Source organism: Gopherus flavomarginatus, chromosome 4, assembly GCF_025201925.1.
Source record: "Gopherus flavomarginatus isolate rGopFla2 chromosome 4, rGopFla2.mat.asm, whole genome shotgun sequence".
In the NCBI taxonomy this organism is placed as follows: Eukaryota; Metazoa; Chordata; order Testudines; family Testudinidae; genus Gopherus; species Gopherus flavomarginatus.
Genome location: NC_066620.1, coordinates 200,175,024 through 200,201,742, shown reverse-complemented (window position 1 = coordinate 200,201,742; position 26,719 = coordinate 200,175,024). Strand labels below are relative to the sequence as shown.

The window sequence follows — 26,719 nt, the reverse complement described above, 5'->3', positions numbered from 1 at the left end:
TGTCAGCCTCATGTATATCCCGCAGGATGATGTGCTGTAACACCACTGCAACCTCCCCTAGGGATTTTAGTGTCCTCATACCGCATGCACTTACTCCATGGGACTGGAGGCCCAAGGGCTCGGCAAGGTTGGACGTGTTGCTTAGAGAACCGGAAGAGTCGGCAGCGTTTATGGTGAGATTCACGGCGCAGCGATCAGAGGCATGGGCGCTTGCCACAATCTGCCCGTGGAGCGCAGCTCCCATCAAGGTTCCAAGCACTTCCACAGTCATTCCTGTAACAAGAAGCAGAAATGTGTGTTAGGAGGTGAGCTTGTTTCACCCGCTGTTACTGAGCCTGGCTGTTTCTCTCACTAAAGAGGGAACTGATTGAGGCAAGCGATGTTCCTTTTGCACAGGGAACATTCACAAATGGCATCAATAAACCAGCAGAACTTGACCATCAGATACAACTGGTAAGCATCCCTTGATGGAGCTGAAATTCCACCTCTCGTTTTCTGACCACCTCTATATTACTATAGAAAAGTGGTTCTCAAACTTTTATACTGGTGACCCCTTTCACATAGTAAGCCTCTGAGTGCGACTCCCCCCTTATACAAAAAGTGTTTTTAATTTATATTTAACACCATTATAAATGCTGGAGGCAAAGCATGGTTTCGGGTGGAAGCTGACAGCTCGTGACCCCCGCTGGAATAACCTCATGACCCCGAGGGGTCCCAACCCCCAGTTTGAGAACCCCTGCTATAGAACATATGTAAGAGCTATATGGCTGGGGCTAATTTATGTAGAAGAATAAAGTTGAAATATAGCTTAAATGCTGAGAGGTATTCTCTGAGCATGGGACTGGGAGCCAGAACACCTGCATGCTAATCCTGGGTCTAACAGTGACTTTAGAAAGTCACCTGTAAGTGGGATGGATATTTACCTGCCTCACAGTCACCCTGTCAATTTTAGTTGATGTTTGTGAAGAACACGAACCCCTTATATGCTAATATCTAAAGTGACTGAGGACCAGACTTTTAGAACTGTGTGCATGTGACTGTGCTAACTGCACACATGTATTGGGTCTCTTTTTGTTTTGTTTTGTCATTTTTAATCAGAGCAACTTCTACTGGCGACAACAGCTGATGCCATCACAAAATTGAATATCATCCCCTCAGCCCAAAAGCTCTAGGGTATCTAAATACTCTCCTTCTGTCTGGGTAGGAAATGACCTATGTGAATTAACTAACTTGTTCTCCTGTCTTGGGACAGGAGTTACCTCCGCCATGGAGACAAGTATCTTAAGAGCAGCGTCATTTTAAGGATCTAGAGAATGATAAATCCATTACATCTCAGTATTATAGCATTAAATGAAAAGCCTCCAGAGAGATCAAGCCAATCAGTTCTCTCATTTTATAATGCCATGTTTGCCTAGTTCATCATTTCTCAAACTGTGATCCAGGAGCTATCACTGACTCTAAGTGATGCATAATTAATATAGCTATAGCATCCTCCTTCCCCCTAAACTGGGTTGCTTAGACATTACTGACTTAAAGTCTGCTGTGCTGAGCACAAATCCAAAATTCAGGTTTCTCATTATTGCATCCCGTCAAACTGCATTCAGTTTCCAAACATGCATGACTTAAAGAGATAGTTCCTGATTTGTGTAAAGAGAATTTTTGTTTCAAATGTGTGTTATGAGTGATCTCATTTGAGCTTAGATGAAGGACGGTGCAGAGCCATTACTTAAGAGAGACAGGGGTTTCCTGTTTTGAGCTTTCATTCTCCACAGTATGGGACTTTCCAGCAACTGCTGCTATCTTCTCAAACAGAGAGGACCATGGAACGGAGGATGTGACCTTATGGGTCACCTGATTTGTTTTCTTGGTTCAGGTTAAGTTACCAACCCCAAATTTCACTCCCAACTTGACTGGCTGACCAAAAGTGCTGGCTAGCCCAGATCCAAATAGGAGTGTGACCTAAAATATTTGGCTGTAATCCAATCTAAAATTTCAATTGGACATGTCATGCAGAGCTTCAAAAATTGCTGAGCATCTAGTGCGATGTGTAACTACAGATCATAGAATATCAGAGTTGGAAGGGACCTCAGGAGGTTATCCAGTTTAACCCCTTGCTCAAAGCAGGACCAATCTCCAACTAAATCATCCTAGCCAGGGCTTTGTCAAGCCTGACCTTAAAAACCTCTAAGGAAGGAGATTGCACCACCTCCCTAGGTAACCCATTCCAGTGCTTCACCACCCTCCTAGTGAAAAAGTTTTTCCTAATATCCAACCTAAACCTCCCCCACTGCAACTTGAGACCATTACTCTCTGTTCTGTCATCTGTTATGAGATGAGTCACAGCATTGTATCATAATGCCACCTCTTCATTTGTAACCTCTATAGTGGATGGTGAAGGCGTGTTGTACCTAATGCTTGCATATGATAAGAAGAAAGCATCATAAGATGCAATAGAAATTCACCGGCAAATGCATTTACTTTTCTAAGCAGTGTTGGGCTGAAAAGATGGCATATTTCAAAGTTGTTGTGAGCTACAGTCTATTACATTTTAATGGTTAATTTCTAGCTTAGCCAAGAAAATAGTGCTTTCAAAGCTGTTTGAAGGCAGGTTCTACTTCTTAAATTTAAGTAGAGTTTACCTTAAAATAACTTTGAAAGCATCTACCTTTGTCATGCATTCAAATAGTGGGCAGCAGTATAGAACTGACATGATTAAGGAGTTCTTCTTCTCCCAATAGAGGGCAGTGGTACCTCTGTTTCTCAGGCTATGGCTACAATAGAGAGCTCTCCTGTCAGCTTAATTACTCCAGCCCCCAGGAGCGAGCAGCAGTAGCCATGGCAAGGGAAGCTGACAGCACTATCCACACCAGCGCTTAAAATGGCATAAATTATGTCGCTCAAGGGGGTGGCTAATTCACATGCCTGAGAGACATAATTTATGTCAATTTAAGCTGTAGTGTAGCCATAGCCTCAATGTTATTAAAAAACACACTGTCATATATTACATTGCATTTTTTTCTTTAATAGATTCCTTTAGCTGATGTTCTAGAGGCTACAAACAAAAACAGTGATCTTTGGATCAGGCAGAGAAGCAAGAGTGGAATGTTTCTGAGAAGACCTTGTAAAAAGAGATCATTTCCCTTATCAACGTCAGCACTACAAGAAATCTCAGTGCCAAAGAAATATTTAAAAAAACCCACACACACAAGTCAGGAAATTCAAAGTTATTATTCATGCCACTGCCACAACTTGGCTGCACTGCACAACTGGACATATAAAACCCAATCATAAACAATCAGAGAACATTGGCTATACATGCTGCCTTTCAGAAGTTCAAAGATATTAATGTACAGGTGTCATATCATCCCTGCAAGGTAAGTATTATGCTAAATTTGAGATGGGAATTAAGGCATACTGTTTAAGTGACTTTCCCAAAGTTTATTCCCTTTTCTCCCACAGTTTGTCTATATGAACAGAATTCTGATCTCCCAATTCCCAATCCTGTGCTTTAATTACCAGACCATGCTTCCTGTTGAAATATTAGATAATATGTAATATCACATATGTACCGCACCTCAGGGAAGAGTTATGGATGCTGTGGGCACCATAACTCTGAAATTTAGGATTTGTGTCTGTTCAAAATCTTGGCCATATCATTCTGTTTACACAGCTTTGTTTTACATTTAGTCTAGCCAGCATGTTGAGGATTAGATTGACAAATGGAGGAAGAAAGCCTCTTGCCAGTAAGAAAACAAGCACAATCAGGGAAAAAATAAAATAAAATAAAATAAAATAAAATAAAAAAGCAATCCCTCGCCCCCAAAAAATCTGTGCTTAATTCGAAGTGCACTAAGGGAATATTGAAGGCCAAGTCAAGACATAGTTTTTCATCTAGAGCTTGAGTAATTTGGCCCAGGGAAAATAGGAGGCTTTCTCTTCACTTTCACTGCTCTTGGCCAGGATACCTAGGAATGGACTGTTATACTCACATATAAGGGGAGAGACCTGGGGGTGGGGGAGGGGGAATGACAACTTTAAAGCTGATGTAAAGAGGAGGAAAAATTAACTGTGCCCTTATTTGCTCTTTATGATGTATAAAGAATGCTTGAAAGAGAGTTTTAAGACTTCTTTTCCTTTAGTTTTAAAACAAAAGGAACAGCAAGTCTTGTATGGTTTTCCTGGAGAACTTTTTGGAAGACAAGAGGTCTATACTTGGTCCTGCCTCAGCAAGGGGCTGGACTACATGACATCTCAAGTTCCCTTCCAGATCTACATTTATATGATTCTATGATCAACTGACTGTTTTAACAGAGGTCTTTCTTCTGAACTATTTGATGGGTGTTACAGTTGAATGAGTGTAACCAAAACAAGATAGGTAATTTTTAGACAGTCACTTTCCTTACTGGTCACATTTAATGTTCTTGGTTCTATGATGTCAAGTTTAGCACCTGTCCTGTCACCCACAAAGTCGTCTATGAAAAACAGATTAGACAAGACCTATGTTTCTACTGTAAAATATCCAAAGAAGGCAAAAAAAAAAAAAAAAAAAAGAGACTTTCACGCCTTATTTAAATGTCATTATAAAAATAGTCAACACCAATTTTTCCCCTCTGCAGATCACCTATAATTAGCAACCATTACTCATATAGCAACAACTGGCTTAATAAATCCAGAAAACACTGTAGATAAGAGTAGTTTCTTGTGGCTAATTTATGTCCTGAGAGGAAAGTCTGTGGCTAATCCAATAGGCTAACAGTTGTAAAACATGCAGGAAGATGGAAATATTTACAAGGCACATTAAAAAAAACAAACCTATGATGACCCATTTTTCCATCAGAGCCTAGTAATTCTTTGTCTAGAAACCCAATATTAGGCCACACAAATGTCAGGAGACTTCTTTCAATAAAAGGGATTTTAACCAACTCAGACACCCAATTTAAAACAAGAAGCCCATGTCAAACTCACGGTATGCTGTTGCTGAATCTCTCTCCTTCTGGTCTGGGCTGAGAAACATGGTGAGAGCAGAATACGGTACTTGGAATAACTACATAAAGATAGAATACCACATAGGAAAGCATTACAAGGTAGCATACTCAGTTCCTCTGATAGCCTGGAACAATGTGTAATTGGGCACAGGAATTTGCTCCCTTACTCAGATGATAAGCTCTCTGGAGCAGAGACTGTCTTTTTGTTCTGTGTTTATCCAACATCTAGCACAACTGGGTCCTGGTCCATGACTAGGGCTCCAAGGTGCTACGGTCACATAAATAATAAATAATGTATCCAGTATACATGCCTCCACTTTGTGCTCCTTCAACTTCCTCCTTAAAAACCACTCTCCTTTCAGGATGCCAAAAACCCTTAGGGATTGTCTTCATTAGGAAAAAAGCCTTGTTCTTAACTAACATGAGATAAAATCCTAGTGAACACAAAGAACGCACCTTTTTTCCTAGTGAAGACACTGCCTAAGGCTATGTCTTGACAGCCAAGAAAGTCTTTTGTTTCTTTTACAGCAAGATAATTACTGTGTGTTAGTTATCCCAAAGTAAAATCCTAGTGGCCAAAAGGCTCTGTAGTTTTTTCTGTGATGTAGCTAGGTTAGGTCAGCACTATAACCACACCACTCATGGCCACAGGTACCAACGTTCCTTGGCACCGGTGGTGCTCGCCCTTGTCCCCACCCCAGACCCGACTCTGCCCCCTCACTGCCCCTATTGGACCCCTCCCCAGATCCCCGCCCCAACCCTTCCTCTTCCCCAAGCGCACCATGTTCCTCCTCTTCCCCCTCCCTCCCACCACTTGCCACGCTAAACAGCTGTTTCGCAGCACAAGCATTGGGAGGGAGGGGGGAGAAGCAGGACTCGGCGGCACCCCCAGGGGAGGAGGCAGAGCGGAGGCAGAGGTGAGCTTGGGTCCAGGGGGCAGGGCGGGGAGCTGCCGGTGGGTGCAGAGCGTCCCCCAAATTTTCCCCACTGGTGCTCCAGCCCCAGAGCACCCACGGAGCTGGCGCCTATGCTCATGGCTGGCCTTGTGCAGCTACACTGTGGTAAACGCTACAGAGTTTTGTTACCACTAGCATTTCCTAACAGGAGGGAGTTAGTTATCTTGCTGTAAAACACATACCATTTTGGCAGTAAAGATATAGTGTAAATTCTCACCTCGAAGTTTTAAACTAAAACAAAAATCACTTCTAACATTTTGAAACAACACGTATGCTAAATATTCCAGCTCTAGCATTTACTCTTGTCCCTAGCCATCCTATTCTCTGTTGCCTATTTAGATGGTAACCCTTCGAGACAGTGACCTTGCCTATATATTTATCAGAAGCATCTAATAAGCTTCCAGAGCTATGTAAATAAATACACACCACTGCCCTCTTTATAAAATAATTAAGTAATGATATTCCTATTTTATTAAAGGGAAAACAGGCACAGAGATTAAACCAGTTGCCCAATTCACAGAGCTGGTCTTTGGCAAAGCTGGAAAGAGAAACCAGACCTCTTGACTCCCAATTTTGTGCTTTAAATCAACAGGACTAGCCTTTGTCCCGTTATGTCAGGGACTGGCAACCTACTGCACGCGTGCCAAACACAGCACGCAAGCCGATTTTGAGTGGCACGCTGCCGTGGTCCCGGCCCCCAGCCCACCGCTGTCCCCTGCGGAGGCAGGAAGCAGAAGCTTGCCCCCTCCCCTGCTTCTTCCCCCAGCGTGGTGCTTTCCTGCCCCTCCCCCTCTCCTTCCCTGCGCCGATCAGCTGATGGACCTAGCGAGGGGGAGGGGGAAGAATGGCAACATCCATGCTGTAGAGAGGCAGAGAGCACCCCAGCCCTCCGCCCTGACCCCCCCCACACTCAGCCTTCTGCCCTGCACCCCCACAGCCCTCTGCCCTGACCCCTGAACCCCCCCCACACACACCAGTCTGGGGTCCCGGCTGCAGGCCCCACTCATCCCGCTGCTGGTCTAAGTGAACAGAACCCCAGGCTGGCAGCGAGCTGAGCAGGCTGGCAGCGTAAGATCAGCATTTTAATTTAATTTTAAATGAAGCTTCTTAAACATTTGAAAACCTTGTTTACTTTATATACAACAATAGTTTAGCTATATAATATAGATGTATAGAAATAGACCTTCTAAAAATGTTAAAATGTATTACCGGCACGCAAAACCTTAAATTAGAGTGACTAAAGGAAGACTCGGCACACCACTGCTGAAAGGTTGCCGACCCGATTTATGCGATAAAATATGAGAGAACGTATCTGGGAAGGACACATGCTACCCTATTCACACAAAGTGCATACTCGCCTCTGTTACATGTGGCAAATGATGTTTTCTTACTAAGCTGTAACTAAAACCTTCTTTCTGACTAGCCCTGATGCCTTACGTTCAGTACAAACAGGCTTTAAAGCTGAAATTACAAATAGTATTTTATAAGGGCTGAGCAGATCTTTTCCTTCAAAAGACAGCGAAAAAAATTCTTCCTCATTTAAACTCACTGTGGGTTTTTTAATGACAATCTATCATCATAGAAAATAACAAAGGAATTGAGCTAATATTCCAAACAAAAACTGAAAAATAGCAGACCCTTAAACTTCAAGTGATCTGCATGAATGACAAGAGTCAAAGTCACTCAGGAGTTCAAGTATTTTGGTGGCCTGCAGCCACACTACTTTAAACTGTGATGTAGATGAGATTCAATCAGTTAAGCAAGGTCAGGCCAGGTTGATATTTGGACAGAGAGCTCTCAGTGCTTTTCCAGCTTTTTAAATCTGCAGATTACTTTGTAATAGAGATTCACATACACACATGCCCTCTCCTGTGCACGTGTCCTCTCACAACCTGCGTCTTGTTCTGCACATCACCTGGACTCGGCTTATCACAGACTCTGCTCTAGGAAAGCCCCACATGCTGTGGAAAGTGGTACTGATGCTGCCACAGGTGGAGTTCCTCTGAGAGCTTGTCTACACAAGTTACTGTGCTGAAAGCCAGGGTGTGACTCTACAGCGCACGAGCCTACCATACAGTAATGTCCCATCTGGCGCTGCTATAGCACAGTGAAAATCCTGGAGCGTGGCTTAACTATGTCTGTACTACTCCAGGACTTTCACTGGGCTGCAGCAGCATCCATGCGGTGCTCTGTAGATTCACACCCTGGCTTGCAGTGTAGGAACTTGCTGTGTAGACTATCTCTGAATCAGAAGCATGCCAGCAGGCTGTCCGGTGCATGAACTTTCAAAGCTACAATGTTTTGTATGAGATGTAAACCGAAGCGTCCGTAACAGATCCGACAGCACTTATTATAAGAGGAGAGCCGTTAAGTCTGGCAAAAATCAGACTGGAAAACGACATTGGGCCTACCTGACTTCCCCTGAGTTGTATATGATTCTTCACTTCCTGTCCTAAACTGCTTCATAGTGTTGCTCTGTGCTGCTAAACAGATACCATATTTCACCTTAATAGTGGCTGCAATTCAGTGATGGGTGAAGTGAACCCCATATGTGCATGCAGGGGCAATTATTTTTTGTCAAGGTACAAATTTCTTGGTCAAGGTATAGTAAAGGTCCAGACTCCAGAGAAAATAATAAAAAAAAAAAATAAGGATAATCAGGGTTTAAATTCTCACAGAGTATTTTCTGGAGCCCCCACACAACCCCAACATGCTTTAAAAACTCTAGGGGGTTGAAATATACAGCTCCAGCTGAATTTAAGCCCTGACGATAATGATAACAATAACTAAAGAAGATGATTTTGGGGTCTGTTCAAAAGCGTCTGGTGGTCCGGATTTGGCCTGCGGTCCACTTATTGATTACCCCTGGTATGCAGTCTGTCAGAAAAGTGCTTTGGAATCTACTGAAATGAAAGATGACACATAAATTACATACTGCTGCTAGCCTGGTGTAAGGCCCCTTCATGTTAAAATCAATGTGGAGAAGTCAAGCCTCCCCATCCAGGGATATCCAAGAATGACTATTAGTAACTATTTCACAAGTGAGGGTCTGATTCTCCATTGCCTTCCAAAAGCAATAAGTGATTTAGATACCTAAATCCCATTTTTAAAAGTAGTTTCGGCACTTAGAACTCTAAGTCTCACTGAAAGTCATTGTGCAAACTGGGTGCAAAAACCCCCAACCCACTAAATTAGAAGGCACATAAAGCAAAGCGAGAAAATGAAAGCATTTTATTGCTGAGAATGTTGTAAATCTAGAGCTACTTACTGTGGTCAATGCTTGGAAAAGACAATAGAAAGTCAGGTACCACACAACTCTTCCCGCTACAAAAGGAGGCAAGTACCACATGAAGAAATAGGATACAATCGTGAAGGGCGTACACCCCAACATCCTACAATGAAGGACATGTTCATATCACCTTTATTAGAAAGCATCTTGGTGGGCTGACAAAAAAAGAAATTAATTTTCCCAGCACCTACTTAAGCAATAACTTAATTTTATGCAGTCTTTCAAAATGCTTTAGATGCACTATTTGACACAGTTTATATATAATACTATTCAGTCCATTAATGCATAATCAGCACAATTCAATACATAACAATATTAAATCATACTCCCCCAAAATACACCCCCGAGTTAAATAATATAGTTAGTTAAAGGAAAAGAGCAAAGGTTAGTTATAATTAATGATGCATTTACAATTAACAGGAAAAAAAACCCTGCATCTGCTATTATGGTATAACCACGAGGTCCAGAGCCAGCCAGAGGGGGGGCAAGTGGGGCAATTTGCCCTAGGCCCCACAGGGGCCCCGTGAGCCCTGGCCCAGCGGCAGTCCGGATCTTCGGCGGCACTTCGGTGGCCGGGTGGCCCTTCAGTGCTGCCGAAGACGCGGAGCAACTGAAGGGCCCCCTGCCACCAAAATGCCACTGAAGACCTGGACTGCTGCCAGGTGAGTACAAGCACCGCTTTGCCCCAGGCCCCCTGAATCCTCTGAGCGGCCCTGATGAGGTCAATACTTAGTCCCACCAGACCCCCCGAGACCTTTACTGAAAAGCACCAGTGAGAACCAAGCCACACAGTCACACGTTATAACATGCTTCACCACTTGCCAATACAAGCCTCTTTATTATCAAGGGTCTTTTTCCTCCCCGTTGGCACCTCCAACTCTCCTCTCAGTTTAGCCTTTTCACTGCTGACTTGACATTTCAGTGTGATAGGTGTGGGACGGCCATGCCTCACATTGTAGAACTGCCTAGGACCTATGTTCCTCTATCCCTGTGAAATAAGATTGTAGGGCCAAGCCTGCTCCCTTTTAAGTCAGTGGCAAAACTCCCAATGACTCCAACAGCGGCAGGATCAACCCCCTAGTGAGTAAGGATGGTTTTAAAAAAATATCATGGAAACTTGAATTCAAGTAGAGCCACTAGGCAACAATATGCCAAGTTTATATAAGGCTGTCAGACAAACACCACTACTTTCAGATTTCATTGTATCAAGTGCAATTCATTCCCCACAGCATGACCTGCAGCCGCAGTGTTCTCCAGTATTCAGGCAAAGCAGACACTAAACAAAGTAATTAGATGATCAAGATCAGAATAAAAATTCAAACAAAAGAGAAAACAGATTAATCCCTTCACAACAGGCCTATTCTCACTGTTTTCTCCTATTGATGTTAGGGGTCAGCTGATTATTTTGCAATGGTGTATTGAAAAAGTGGACTACAAAAGAATAATGTAGGTAAACAGTTCAGCAAAACAATGGCTCTTCCACTCTGCTCTATGGGATGAAAGGCAACACTGGGAGCTGAATGTGTAGAGTAGCAAGGAAAGTAGCCAGGTTCTGGTACTCTCTGCCTTTCCTGGTTTCTAGGTCACAGCTCAGTCTGCTCATGCTGGGTCAGCTCTTGAAGCTGTAAATGAGGATGTGATGGAAGCATCCCAAGTCAATTAGATTGGGGAAAGTCATCCTCCCTGTCCCCAAAATGGTTCTTACAGCAAACTTTTGTGCTAGTTCACAAAAATAACTGTCTGTCTTGTTTTTCCCCTTCCCCATTCACTTCAATATTCATGCTTAAAGTCAGGCATGTGATTCAATGTCTTGCTGAATCACAAGACTATCTGTGACAGGTTTCAGAGAAGCAGCCGTGTTAGTCTGTATCCATAAAAAGAACAGGAGTACTTGTGGCATCTTAGAGAATAACAAATTTATTTGAGCATAAACGTTCATGGGCTACAGCTCACTTCATCATTTCTGAAACCTGTCACTATGCAGGCACTGCATTTAGCCGTATGCAGTGGAAATAGATCAACTTCATGAAAAAACTCGTACTCTGTGTGTGTGTGTGTGTATACACACACACACTCTTCTTACATGTTCCATTCTATGCACCCGATGAAGTGGGCTGTATATGTGTGTGTGTGTGTGCATAGAATGGAACATGTAAGAAGAGTGTGTGTATATGTGTGTGTGTGTGTACACACACACACACACACACACACACACACACACACACACACTCTTCTTACATGTTCCATTCTATGCACCCGATGAAGTGGGCTGTAGTCCACAAAAGCTTATGCTCAAATAAATTTTTGTTAGTCTCTAAGGTGCCACAAGTATTCCTGTTCTTTTTAAAGGTTCCTTGTGGTTCTTTTTAAAGGTTCCTTGTGGTTCCTCCTGCAAGGAAACTAATTTGTAACATTTTGTGTTAGTATCCTTTATCACAGCACTTGCTCATTCCTTTAAAACATCACACTACCTACAAAGGAGACTACCAACATTTTTATGGCTTGTTACCGGTTTAAATAAAAAACTACTACTCCTTTATTAAATATACTTGTCAGATGGGGCAAGGAGTGAAGTTGCGTAATTACCTAGTTCACTTTAAAAACTTAACTGGCTGTAATAATTTCACTCTACAAATATTAAGCAAATTAAACCTCAAGAAAAGGTGTTTTAAGCTAATTAGAAATACAAAACCAGGTCTTCAGTTGGTGTCAATGGGCAGTGCTGTATACTATAGAGTTAAAGAATTTTCCGTGATAATATAACATTTAAAAAAAATTCCTCCAGAAAAACAACGGCTGTTTGACAAGCGTATTTTAAAGGCCTGATTAGATAAGTGAAGTTGAGTGCAAGTTGTACAGTAGGGAGTTTAATGCAAGGGGCTGATAAGTCTATGTGATGCTAGGCTGAGAGTCATTCTAACACTATTCTTTGTCCTAAACAGACAGTATTTATAGGATGTAACAGAACTGAGAAATGATTCCGAAAACGAATAATACCACTGGGTTATTATAAAATGCACCCTACCTCATCATGATCTTCTTCTAGCTTAATTTTTTTCATACAGTGAGTTTAGTGCTTGTGAATGAACAAAGTATTTTGATTTTTCAATTCAAAACAATTTTTCATTTGAAATTTTACTTCAACTTTATTTTAAAAAGGTAAAAAATAATTCCTTCAAACATAAGAACATAAGAATGGCCCTACTGGGTCAGACCAAAGGTCCATCTAGCCCAGTATCTGGTCTTCCGACAGTGGCCAGTGCCAGGTGCCCCAGAGGGAATGAACAGAACAGGTGATCATCAAGGGATCCATGCCCTGTTGCTCATTCCCAGCTTCTGGCAAACAGAGGCTAGGGAAACCATTCCTGCTAAACTAAATGTTTTATTCAACCCGAAACTTTTTCAGTTCACTAAAAATTAAATTTTTTTCTTTTGGGTCAACTTGGATTTCTTTTTTGTTTATTTGTTTTTAATTTTCCCATTGGCCAAAAATAGAGGGGGAAGGGAGGAAAGAGAATCAATTATTTGCACAGCTCTAGTCACTAACTCAAATACTCTGACAGTAGCTTCTTTGAATCTAGGAGACTGATATCAGTGACAAAGGCAAAAGACTCCAGAGTCCATAAGCCATTCTGTTTCTTTTTGTTTTTAAAAGGAAAAAAGAATCCACAACACATCATGGGAGAGTTTGGGTCCTCTAACATGCATCATTCTTTTCCAGTTTACACTCCCACCTTTCACCCTCCTTCCCCCACTGGTAATATTTATATTTCTGTTCAATACTATAGAAATATACCTCCCAACTCCTTATATCACATGAAAAGTGTACGTGATACTTTCTTTTCATTCTTACGTATAGATTTAGTGAAGGTCAAAAGAGGGCAAGAGCTGTCTAAGGAGTTTAGTGTGTTCCAGAGGAGAGTAATGCAAGCAGGACCGGAGCCCCTAAGCATGCTGGAGCTGCTGCTACACCATAATTAGCTGCTTGAGGTGAGAGTATGAAAAGGGGGAATGAAGTTCTGTGAACCACAACAATGCTGGCAGCTCCAAACTCTTCCAGCAGTTGGTTCCTTGTTAAAAATCATGACTATTTTCACCCTCCAATTAAATGTTTTATTTAGCTGGGCTGATAGTGAAGATATAAAGGAAGAGTACTGAGAGGTGTGGGGAAACAGCAGGTGGGACGGGCTTGTGTTGAGCTGGGATGAATGCTTACAGGGGAAGATCCTGCACTGCCCGTGATGAGAACGGAACTGACCATTAGGGCAGTGCAAGCAGCTCAGCAAGGTGGCCTGAGACATACCCTGTTGGGTCCATAGGCCTACCATGTTAGAGCTGGTGATCTCCAGCCAAGCCTGCATGCAAGGAGTGGAAATCCACTGAGATGGGCGCAATGCCAGAGTGAGGGCTCAAACAAGTATCTAACAAACGGCTAGTCTTCCAACAGTTTGGATGCATCTGAACCAGAAGTAGAAAATAAGCCCCTTTTGATGCAGAATCCAATTCAGAATCAAAACGACAAAGGGGTTTGGTCAGATCTGGAGGTTCAGATCCTCTCCCACCCAAATTCAACAGAATTTTGGATTTCGGCCCTTCTCTAAACAATTGAGTGGTTTCTTCAGGGAGCTTCCAAGAAAGCCTCTTGTTGTAATTTTATGGATGTGCAGCTAAAAACAGGAAGCAGACACGAGTTGGGTTTTTTACATATTCATTCTATCCATACTAAAATCAGTCTCATTTGAGAAAGGCAAAAGTGCACACACACACACACACACACACACACACACACACACACACACACACACACACACACACACACACACACACACACACACACACACACACGGTTTAATTCAATAAAGCCATTCTAGGATTAAAGGAAAGAGGGGGAAAAAAACCAAGAAACAGAACAAAATATTTTCTGCTTACCAAGGCATAAGCCGGCCAATTTTTGTCCATTTACTTTTGCTAATAAAAAAGCCAGCAACAGGATCAGTAACTGCACCCCAGGCTTTGCCAATGAACAGCACCAAAGAGGCATGAAATGGAGTAATCTGAAAGTATAGACACAGTGCTCTAAACAAGATCCATCATTCAATGAAACAACATAAAGTAACTTTCCAGAAAGAATCTCACTGTTTTATGTAAAGTGTAGTGATAGCTCACTTACAACACACATCAACTACTATTAAAAAACATGAATAGCCCTCCACCATCAATGCATCTTGGGAGACAACAAACTAGACACTGAGATACAGGCACTATGCAAGAGAGAATGTATGACACGGAGGAAAGGCCAGGAGAGAAAGATCATAGGTGAATTTAATGCTGGGAAGAGGTGTCAGCCAGACAACACTGGAGACCGAAGTCTGTGGTTTAGTCATAAAACCAGGTACAGCGGAAGTGGAGGCAAGGTAAGCTTCTCCCACGAGACCCCATTTCTGAATTTCTGCTCCTGAGCTGGAGCAGACAAGCGCATAGTTCATTTCCCATGCACATTTGGTCCTTTAGTCTCTCTACTGAGATTACCTATAAGAGTGCCAACTGGTGCTAATTGTGAAAGTAGTTTTGGCATGATGGGCTTATTTCTACAAAAAACTGAACTGTGACTACTAGAGTTAATATTCCCAAATAATACTGTTTCTTCTGAATGCTTATTCTGTATTTTCTGTACAACATTTCTGTAGGCAACTTTTTTTCCAACTAAACCCGAGTAAGATTAATTTGGATGACTTGGAACACATCTAGTTTGTTTGTTTCTTAATAATAGTTGCAGTTAGGGTCACAAGTGAATAATGTAAACTGTTACCTTTAAATCGAGTATATGCCAAAGAGCAACATAAGAGAGCACATTGGTCAAATGAAGCACATTTTAAAGTTTTCCCACATAAAAAATAAAATGGAAAAAAAGAAATTTACCAAGCCAGTGTGTATTTTTCAGATTATGATTAATTATGTGAGATGTAGTCATCCCTGCATATATCTGTACCGAGTGCAAGAATTCACATATAAACAACAGAGTCATGGGGGGTGGAAGAGAGCAGAGGGCACGTAAAGTGGGATCTGCTGTAGTTACCCGGGCATTGCCTTGCCACCAAGCTAAGTGACTAGAGAGTCATTTCAACATGCATATCATCGGCTTTGCTCAAGTCACATTGCCTTAAAAAACAAAACCTTTTTTGAGACTGGAATTGCATAACGAGACTGCTTACGAAATCTTCTGCTCTTCAGTGTTTCAATAGGAAGAGAAGAGCAAAGACAGACAAAGTGAGGATAAGATTTGAAACGTCAAGGATATACAGCATGATTTGTTAAAAGCAGACACTGCACACATTTGGAGTGCATATATGATACAAAATTTATCCCAAGCTATGTTAGAGTTAAATCATAGTGATTGAAAAGTTTAATATTAAATAAGAGTTGGTTAAAAATTTTCCATCCAAACTTTTTTCCAACAACAAAAAATGGTCTTTATTCTTGAACAAATTGATGCAAATATTTGGGTTTTCCCCCTTTGGAAAAACTGAAAAATGTTCCCCCTAACTTCAAAAAAAAATTCATTTCTTCTGAAATGTTTCCACCAAAAATATTTACTATTTTCCATCCAGCTCCACTAGATAACAGCAGGAGAAGGGCTTTAAGAGGCATGGATAAGGGATAAAAGGTATAAACTTCCACTGAAATTAGAAATGAAATAGTCAATGAGCCAAAGAGATACAGATACGTGTGCTCAGATACTGTGGTGATGAGGGGCACACAGACAGCTTCAGATGAGAAGGTTCATGCACTGGCATTGCTCAGATAACACAAAAGGATAGCAAGGAAACAGATTTTGGACTAGCTCATAGAGCAGGAAGGGAAAATTGGAGAGATTATAAACTTTATAGCATGGGATCTATCTCTGTATACATGTCTGCACAGTGCTTAGCATGACCAGGGCCCTAAATGCAGTGATACAAATATTAAAATATAATAGGGCCAAATTCACACCTGCTTATAAGAACGTGCAATTCATAGCTCCTTACAGCAATTCTGAATTTGGTCCAAGGTTTCTAGGTGATGTGGGGTTATATACATACCTAGATAGGTTATGAGGGTAAATTAGCTGGATGCAATTCTAACGGTAAAATTGAAGGGTTAACTCTGAATGTTAATTTATTGGGAAATGGCTCGGATTGAATATAAAAGATTTCGTATAGTGGGCTTCATAATCCCACAGGAACAGCACAGCCAGGATTTGGAAGAGAATTGCTCAATCCTCTGTGTGGGGAAGAATTCCACATAATCCCTGAAAAATTAGGTATTTGACCCCTAAAAAGTTGAGAGGAGGGGGGAAAAGTGGAGCTCAGACCTTTGCTGGAGAAACTGTGGAGCAAATGGCTCCTTCATGTTTATTTAATGGGACTGACAAACAATTAAACTAATAGGGACCAGCTAATCAAGCACCATTACCATCCAATCTCCATACTATTACATTTATCAAGCATAATTACTAAATAAGTTTTGTCACTAAGCTCAAAAGAGTTTCAACAGGGGCTGAACAATTAAAACCAACAACAGAATATCGTTTAAAAGGTATATTAGTTGAATTATCTTAATATTAGATTCAGGCAAATTAAGTAGGTGATGACATCATAATTGAACAAAGTTGGAGCCAGAAAGAACTTTGCACATTACTTACATGTGCTATATCTAACAGGTAGATCTGTAGAAAAAAAGCAGTGGCACTTGTTGCAACTTGGTTTGGAGCACCTCCTATTGCATAGCATAATTTGCTGCAAACGGAGAGTCTATCTTCCTGTCTGAGCTGAAACAGAACAAGAACAGACAAGAGAAAATGCAAAACATTAAGAGTAAACATTTCACAGGTTTATGGTTAAACTCATATTCAGGCACTTATTTAAGTGGTCTGAAGTTCAGCATTTTCATAGATGCTGAACAACCAGAAACCCCACTGACTTCAATGCTCAGCACCACTGAGAATCAGGCTGGTTCCTCACTTGAACACTGTGATTCAGCTTTCGTGCCTGTTCCAAGTTACCAGAACTGGAGTCCAGGTACACAGACTTCCCGCAAGCTAATTCTGAAAAGCGCACTTCTTACAGGCCGCAAGTGGGCATGGACCATTCAAGTGCAGTGAGTCCATGAACACATGATAAAAAGCAATAAGGCAGACTTTCTAGAGTACTCAGACTATCTACAGGGCAGCTCCTGGGTCTTGGCTGACTTACTGAGGATCGGAGTTATCTCTGCCCAAGAATGAATTATTCAGATGGCAAAATGTTAAGTAATTACTGGATACCAATTTTTTTTGCTTATATATGTATCTATTCTTTCAGACCACAAAAATCAATAAATAGTCTCATATTATTCTAAGACAATTTTCAGAGAAGAGGGATGGTCTTTCAGTTAAGGCTCTGCACACAGCCTCAGAAAGTCTGGGTCCAGTTTTTGAATTACAGGATGGTTGCAGGACTCTGAGCCCCCTTACTTCTTCCAGGGGCTACCTGACTTCTGTCTTGTGACCCCCTTGCTTCTCACTACTATTTAAATTAAAAAGTAAGCTGTTTGACATTCAAGGTCCCTCCAACTGTTTTCTCCATACCGTGAGCACTGTTTGGGGCCAATTCCTCATCCTGCCACAGAATTCCAGTGTGACCTCGGGCAAGTCACTTAACTTCTCTATGCCTTAGTTACTCCATCAGTTAAAAAAAATAGGCAGAATGGGTAGAGTTCTGAAAAGAATCTAAGTGACTTCAGAGACTAAGTCCCATTGCTTTTCAGTAGGAGTTATGCTCCTAAATCACTTATGTGCTTCTGAAAATTTTACCTGGAGATACCTGTCCATCTTTGTTGAAGCATCTTGAGATGTATGGATGGAACATGCTAAGCAAAAAATACCTATCAGACTGAACGTAACTGGCAGAAAAATCAAGGAACAGAATAAATTATTGTACCCTATTATGAAAAATAATAATTCAGAGACAAAGTGTTATGGGTCTAACAGATGAAAGATAATGTGTTTTCATAGGGGAAAATGCCACATTATTGGCAAATGATTCTAAAAGCTCTGATTTACTGTATTAGTGTTAGCTGAAAACATAGGTGGGAAATATCCACACGCTAATCTCAGTATAGAGTGCCAGTCACCATGGGGGCCACAAAGTAAGATCCTGACTAAAACTATTTCTGAGAATTCTAACTGTTAAATTCAATCCCTCTTTAAAAAACTGTTGATCCTTTTCAAGTTCCTTCCAATAGCAATGCTAATCCTAGGTCTGCCTTGGTTGTGGCCAAATATCTGGATTGAATGCACATAACCTCATGCTTCCACTGCAGTCAGATTAAGATAATAAAATGATGAGGCTCCAGTAAAATGCTTTATTATTCTGATATGTATTACCTATTTCTGAAAGCATTTTTAATGTATCAGGTTTTTTGATTACTAGGTGATAGTGTACTTACTGATAAAGAACTAATAGACAACAGAATCTTTCAAGATCTGGCCCTGCTCCTTTGAACATTCTATATAAACAGGTGTAAACAAGTGTATTAGTTTTATGAAAGTCCTTTGTTTCTGGTGATGTCTATACAGATAAAGAGCAAGATCTCCATGCACAAATCACAGCTACTGGTCTAACTACATCTCTGACTTCTCTGGGTCTCTTTGAGTACATGCACCTCTCACATCTTGGGCCTCAAGCTATCATCTCTCTCGGAGTGGAATTACACAATTCTTCCACTCGCCAACCATGCCCTGAGCAGCAGTCTGCAGGTGCTAACCATGATTACCTCAGCAGGGAATCCTGTTAGGTATAAGGTTCCTACCTCCCCTACTCTCCCAACACAGAGAGCATTAGCGTCTGGGTGGCATAATCTGTTCCCTTAAAAGACAGTTCCTTTCCCTCTGCTTCAGAGAGACTGTCCTTTAAAAGCTGCTCGATCTTTTTCATCACCCCCCCTGTCCAGAGACGAAGTCACTTTTTATTGTTTATAGCCATCTGAACAGTCGGCTCGCAGCACGAGCAAAACAGTTATATTAATCTGGGCTGGAGCCTGGAAGTAGTCCATCATCCTGTAATTTCCCACTAAGTATTTCTTGGGAGGCTGTTTGTCAGGATCCATTGTGTTGCTTTCCTACATGTTTTTCCAATAGTCCCCTGTTCAGCTAGACCAATGCATTAATTCACTTATATTGAGTTATTAGACTTTCCTGTACAGTAACTTCACCTCACTGCCTAGGTGACATCCTGTATTCAAAATTATTATATAGCAGTTCCAGTCCACCACAGTTAATACTTAAGAACTTGAAATTAGAATAGTTATATTAAATTGTGAAATAATTAGCAATAAATAAAAAAAATTAATTAGACTTACAGACTTGAGCAACTCTCATTTCTCCAGTCAGCTTCACGGCTAGAAAGTTAAGGATCTCAATACTTTTACATTTTTGATTAAGAAGTCTCATTCAAATTCTACTCACCTTCTAGATACTGCTAGGCTGCTTGGGTAGCATACTTACAGATCACCTTCAAGCAAAGTTAACATTTGTGTCTCAGTAGCAGTTAATGGAGGCTTCCACCTGTGACTAATTTTGTTTATAGCTATGAATGCCATTGCTTGAATAAAATGAGCAGCTGGAATCTGATTATATTCAGTACAGTATCACTCTCTTATAAGGAGTTTTGCACATTTAAAGCTCTTCTCAAACAATTCTCATCTATCCTTGCAAGTAATAAGCCACATGACAGATGAGGAAACAGAGGCAGAGAAGTTAACTGACTGGCCAAAGATTCAGTAGGGATTAGAACCAGATTTTCCGACTCCTGTGCTCATTCAACTAGACTATGTTGCCTCTCATAGCCTTAGAAAGGGGCAATGGTGTTTGAGGCAGTGAATCTAGTGGTGAAAGTAAATGGCTGGGAATTCCTAAATTCTAACCATTGTTCTAATGCACTCTGCTGCCTTACTTTCCCCATCTGTACAGTGAAGATACTACTTCCTCCACAGGAGACTTCTTGTTTTAAGAGTGTTGTACATTAGGGGAAAAAAAGAGTTTGGAGCACCATGCTTAGATGAATACTTTTGAAAGTCTCATACTCGGGGTGCAAATCCCCATCCTTATGTTTAATTTTCACTAGAGATTTAATTGGCCCCTGACACTTGAACATAAAGTTGTGCATTACTACATGCTTAAACATTGCAAAGGTTTGAAACTGTAAGCCCACACTGAACAGCCCATGGGATTTACAATGGGACAAAGGATGGTCTTTTGGGTAGGGCTCTGTCAGACTTCTTCAGTGGCCTTAGGCAAAATACTTAATCTTTGAGCCTCAGTACTCTTATCTCTAAAATGGGAACAATAACACTTCCTTTCTCCCACCCTATGTGTCTTATCTATTTCACAGGGGCAGGGACTGTGTCTTACTATGGGTTTGTACAAATGCTTCGCATAAGGGGTTCCAGATCTGGCTGGCACGTCTAGATGTTATCGTGATACAAATACATTCTTTTTATAAAGGATAAAGTGTATTAGACATTTTCTTGTAGAAAGGCTTAGAGTGGTAGGTCTTTACAGGACAGAAAGCTGGATTTTTTTTTAATATTGCCTTTTAAATATAAGGATAAACTGCAAGATTCCACCCTTGATTGCCCATTTGAAATTTTTTCAACATGCACTTTCATCCTTTCTTCCATACTAGCTGTATGCAGAGAAGGAGCTCCCTGCAAAAATGCACCAGGCCACTGCATTATCCTCCTTTAAACTCACCTATGATGAGCCACTTGTGAAATACTTGACAGTGAATAGGTAGCTGGGGTGCTGTGACCACTACTTTTTACACTATTGATAACTGTCTCACTGTTATCTTATGCCCCACCCCTATCTATTATATCCACCTATTCACTCATCTTAAAGTTAGATTGCAAGATATAACAGGCTGGGACCAAGTTTCAGTTATTTGATGTATGGTGCCTAACACAGTGACCCACTGGTCTCCGGAATTAAGTGCTATGCTTGTCTCCGTTTTCTTTTTGTCAGCATTTTAAACTGCGCTCCACCTCAGAGGCATTCAGTCCCAATTTCTCCTTGTATTTGTTTTGCCAGACTGGGCTGTGACATTAGTGGTAGGCTCTAATGAATTGTACCCAAAGAGGTTTCTAATTACTCTGGCACTGCTGAACACAAATCATTTATTGCAAACGAATCCCAGGTTAGATTTCCCCTCACCATCACTGAGCCTGCTCATACCCAAGGCACAAATCAACATGATAAGGGGGGTGCAAAGCCTGCATTTCAGATCTGTATGAGATTCTTTTACAAAGGTCTGCAAGCACATGATTTTAAATCAACATTACTTTCATCCTTCCTTCCCTTTCTCACCGTCTGTTTGTGAATGCCACCCACTCATTGCTTCTTATCTCAAAAATTAGACTCTGGGCTCTTCAGAAGAGGGACACTTTCTGTGTGTTTGTGCACTGCTTAACATCATAGGGCTCTAATTCAATATGGAGCCTTTAGGCACAGCTGTAAAAAAGGTAACCATAATAGCTCTTAAACCCATTTTTTTTAAATAGGAGAATTAGCCATTCAGTAAATTCATTCTTCACTCATTCTTTTTTGGATTGAAACAAAGTCTGGCTAGCTTTGAGAGATTATTTACGTTGTATTTGTACAAAGTTATTTAAGTCTCAAATTGCTTCTACAAATTGTTTCAGAAGCAGGGTGAAGGGAGAGAAAGCTCCAGTCTGAATATTTATTTTTAAAAATGGGAGTGAGGGGAAGATGAGGAGGGCAAGAAAGATTGAGCTTCTTTCCTTATTATCTTCAGATCCACTTTGAAACCTTGCACTTACTACAGTACAGTTAAACACTGTACAAAATATAATAATGAAACAATCACTTATATCTAAGTTGAAGGCAGGCTAATTCAAATGGGAAATAAGGAGTAAATTTTTAATAGTGAGAATAATTAACTATTGGAACAATTTGGGTCATGGTGGATTCTCCATAACTGACAATTGTTATATGAAGACAGGATGTTTTTTTCTAAAATATACACTCTAGGAAGTATTTTAGGGAAGTTTCTATGGCCTGTGTTTATACAGCAGGTCAGACTAAATTATCACAATGGTCCTTTCTGGCCATGAGATCTATGAATCTAAGGTAAAGCAAGAAGTTTTAACACAAAAAATGAACAATTCCACTTCTGAAGTAGAATGGTGGATGTGGTGGAAGTTTTTAATTTAAGTAAGTTTGAAAGTCTCTCTAATATATAATAGTGTCTTTAATCTTGTAACATCTCATTTTCTTGGGAATCTTACTTCCTTCACAAATGTGAACTGAACCTGAATAGAATATTAGTAATAAGTGTTTGTGGGTACAGAAGACAACTAGCAAAAGCAATCCTGTGCAACTGGAAGAAGATATTTCAGTAGCTGGATGGACTGTGGCTGGGTGTACACACAATTTTGTCACAAGCTCTTCTTTATCAAGCAGGTCCAGAACAAAACCAATAGTGGTTTAAGAGGAATGGGAAGGGATGGCAGCAGCTGAGACTTTCAGATAGTTTAAGCTGAGGTTTATCTGATTCAACACACGATGAGACACTTTCCCAGTATTATGCTTCACCCCAACCCTGTCTCTCAACATGAGTTTAACTCTGCCGATGAATTTGCAGAAATTAAAGTGATGGCTTCTTCCATTTTGATTTTTTCCCTTCTAACAAGCTGTGTTTTTTTCAGTCTCGATATGGTATATTACAAAACTGTATATGGTGTTACTTATCAGATTCCAGTTTATAATGTATTACTGGGTAAATATTTAAGATTACATTTTAACACTGCTATCTTTTGTATAGCAAGGTTGATATTTCAGCTTTAACTGCATTTCCCAATTTGTGTGTTTAATTTCTCACATCGGTATGGAACAATAGTCCCATTTTTAACTGAATGCACATGTTCATATCTATACAGACAAATGCACACAGGCCGCAATTTAAACGGAAATTTATTCATCTTCTTTTATAGCTGGAAAACTGCATTCTAGGAAGATACAAATACTTCCTGGAATATTGTTAGATTTCTCAACACACACTTCTCCAATCATATGCTACCAGCAACATAGTAAAGGGTTCTCCCAAAAATGCCACCCTTCAGTCTGTGACTCTTACTCCGTTGCAGGGGAAACATGCTCACAAAAAAGATGAATGAAAAATTACTCCATTTCCCCCCCTAATTATTACCAAGGAGTGAGACACACTGGGCATTTTGCTCCTGAAAAAAGATATCCTGAGTATAGCACAACATTATGGGATAAGGGTGAAGAATTTCTGTGGAAACACTTTGAAAATATCTGAAGAAGAGCTCTGTGTAGCTTAAAAGCTTGCCTTTTCACCAACAGAAGTTGGTCCACTAAAAGATATTACCTCATTCACCTTGTCTCTCTCATGTCCTGGGACCAACACTACTACAACACTGCAAACATCTAGCACTTGGGGAAATATGATCTATGCTAAGAAGAATACATATCTAATCTATCTATCTATATATCTCGTGTTCTCTCAAATCCCAGTGGATAAAATATCTCTGACATAGAAACCACTCCAATTCTGCCTTCTGTTTGGTGACAAAGTTCTCTGACAAAGAGGCATCTAGTGTTTCTGATTCCCCCGAGGAAGTGCTACCTCAGAAGCTGCTACACAAGACGTTTATTCTTGGAGGGGCAGGAATTTAGGAAAGGTGATAAAATTACATTAGGGCAACAAAAAAAAAAGTCACCTTCTAGGACACTGTAATTAAGATCTCAGGGAGATCCCTGGCGAACTCGTCCAAATGCAGGCGGGGGAAACGGGTCTAGAGCAAAGGAGGTCGGAGCACTGCAAGCCCGCAGCCCCGAGGGGCGATGCTGGGGACCCGACGGGCAGTCACAGCCGCTCACCTCTTCTGCTGACCGCCTGAGCCCTTGTTCCTGCGGCGGCTCCTCTGGGAGAAGGGCGGCCTTCGGCGCTGCTTTCCCAGGCCAGTCCCCCCGCTGCGGGGTGTCCCCTCCAGCACCAGCCATGCCCCAGCACCGCCACCCCCCAAGCAGTCCGCCCCGGGGCTTTTCAGCACCTGCCAGCCCGGGGGGCGGAGCTGGGCCGAGCTCGTAGCTGCTCGGGGCCCCTCCGCAGCCATGGGAGGCGCGGGAGAAGCAGTTAAGCGCCGCAGCTCCCTGGGGAGCCTCGGGGGTTGCTGCTCTTGCTCCGCCACTGGCTTGAGAGCGAGACTCCCTGCAGGGTCGCCGCACTCAGAGCCCCCCGCTAGCATGCTCCGGGCGCGGGAAGGAGGAGCTGCTGCAGCCCCAGGGCAAAGGTATCCAACCACCCCCCATCTCGTTAGCCGATGAGGCAGAGCTGGGAGGGCGCCTGCCTGACATGCACAGAGTCCTTTCCCTGTAAGATGCTCAGGCTGCATCTCTTAGCACGGATCAGGGCAGTGAGCAGCGCACTTTGTTCGGACACTTTCCCCAGCAGAGGTGCAAACCCTGAGCGGGGAGAAGGCGCGGTGTTGTTCTTCGCCTTTAGGGAAGAAAAAAAATAAACTCTGTCCAAACAACTTGCAAAATAAGAAGCCCGACTTTTATTTTACTGGAGCGAGGCAAGATCCTTGCAAGAGACCTCACAACGCGGGATAAATTGCACAGAGGGCCGGACTGTACAACGTCAGCATTTCCTATGCAGTCCCATGGACAGGGCCACAGATCGGAAATGCTAACGCCTTTCCCAATTCCTGCGCTGTCCACAAACGACCCTGCATTTCATCTCGTGCGTCTTCGGCGCTTCCCGCCCCGTATTTGTTTAAGTGCAAGTTTTAGAATCGTCCCACGTGAAAGACCCTTTTCTGAGAGGAGGTGCCCTTGCCTCGTCTCTGTAGCTTAGCCACAGGCACGGCAGAAGCCCGTGTTAAATTGCTCTTGAACTAAGGATTGGGGAATAAGGCGGCACAGTTCCATTTTTCCCCCCTCCAACGTAGTTTAAATTAATTTAGTTTCAAATATTAACTAGCGCTTATTCTAAATATTTATGGATACTTAGGCTTCAGGAGGGCGCCTGCACAGTTATATTCTTGTTTTAAAACTCTCCGGACCAGATTACCAAAATAATTTAAGAGCCAGATCCCACCCATATTCACTCACAAAGTAGTGTAAGAAAAAACGCCTGCAATGTGTGGCCTTATAAATAACCAACCCATCCAACGGCACCATTGTTAATCACAAGGTGGCTTGTTAGGTGGCTCTAGCACAGCAGCTGTTTGTCAGCACACCTGTTTTCGAGCAATCGGACAATCAAAAATAGTCGCTGAAGGGTGGCATGGGTGTTTTAGCGCCATGTCAAAGCTATTACTCCTGGGGAGGGTGCTTTTCGAGTTACTTATTTTGTTTCTGTACAACAATTTTTCTATAACCAATTTTGCTCCCCTAGGGGCAAAGGAATAATCTTTCTGCTTTAGGCATGAAACTAAATGTACTGATTAGCAAAGCTTTGCAATGGTTCCTCCAACTGGAGCCTTGGAGTGGATTAGTTAGTTTGAAAGAACTTCAGGTTGCAGATACAGAGTAAGACTCCCCCCACACACTTTTTTTAGAATAAAATAGGAACTTTTTTCGGGGGAAATATTCAAAAACCAATCCACATGTGCGGCTCACCTACTGTAATTATTTAATTGAATTCAATCTAAACAGTGGCTCCCTGGCTTCAGAACAGTCATAGCAAACTAAGCAATAATTTTTGATATTCAACCAACCCCTCTGCAACCTATATTGCCAAAAATGGTTGTAGGAGCAAAATTTTCATAATCTAAATAACTAGGCTTTTCAAAGAATTAGCTAGACAGGCCAGCATGATGAGTTCAGACAGTATGATTTATTTTTCATTCACCCAGTCAAATTCAGGCTACAATTTCAGTTTCATATTTAGAGTCTAGTCCAAAATCCATTGAAGGCAACAGAAGTTTTTTCAACAGGCTTTGTTGGATCAGGCCCTTAAAATGCCTTGCACTGGAGGCTTAAAACAGATGGTAAATTTCTCACTTGTTAACCTTAATCCAAATGTTGTTCTAGAAACAGGCTAAACTAAGCAAAAGTCCAGTGCCTCATTAAAAAGAAAGGAAAAAAAGGATTTTCTTAATGCAGCACAGGAAGCAATTTCTAATTTAGTTTTAAAGTGTTTGCAGGTCTTGAAATACAGAAACAGGGGAATAATACACAAATGCAGATGTCTGAATTCATTTTCAGTTTCTTGCTTAAATTGTACCTTCATTGCAGGGGGGAGAGAGGTTACAGTATCTTTCAGTCATTTTGCTCTAGGCCATTTTGACTTTCCAAATTATGTTAAGGCTTTGGATTCACAAACAACAACTATCACATTTGTACTATTGCAAGTCTTTTTTGCAACTGCAGCCACAATCATTGTTTCAAGAAAATGCAGATTATAATCCATTACAGAGCCTGT

General features: G+C 41.5%; 1 protein-coding gene across 2 annotated transcripts in view; it reads right to left on the bottom strand.

The window, feature by feature from the left end:
• The window catches only part of MFSD2B (MFSD2 lysolipid transporter B, sphingolipid), a 59,527-nt gene extending 35,121 nt beyond the window's left edge, over window positions 1-24,406 (bottom strand). Inside the window, exons 1-6 of one of the 2 annotated variants that reach the window (XM_050950793.1) lie at window positions 24,169-24,394; window positions 16,912-17,037; window positions 14,160-14,284; window positions 9,210-9,333; window positions 4,966-5,044; window positions 95-273 (exon numbers count right to left, since the gene is read on the bottom strand). In XM_050950793.1, the coding sequence (XP_050806750.1) occupies window positions 95-273; window positions 4,966-5,044; window positions 9,210-9,333; window positions 14,160-14,284; window positions 16,912-17,037; window positions 24,169-24,291 (756 nt within the window). In that variant the 5' untranslated portion in view covers window positions 24,292-24,394. Of the gene's footprint in view, window positions 1-94; window positions 274-4,965; window positions 5,045-9,209; window positions 9,334-14,159; window positions 14,285-16,911; window positions 17,038-24,168 lie in introns of both variants that reach the window. The other variant, XM_050950794.1, reaches the window with a different exon arrangement.
• Window positions 24,407-26,719: the final 2,313 nt, after the last annotated feature.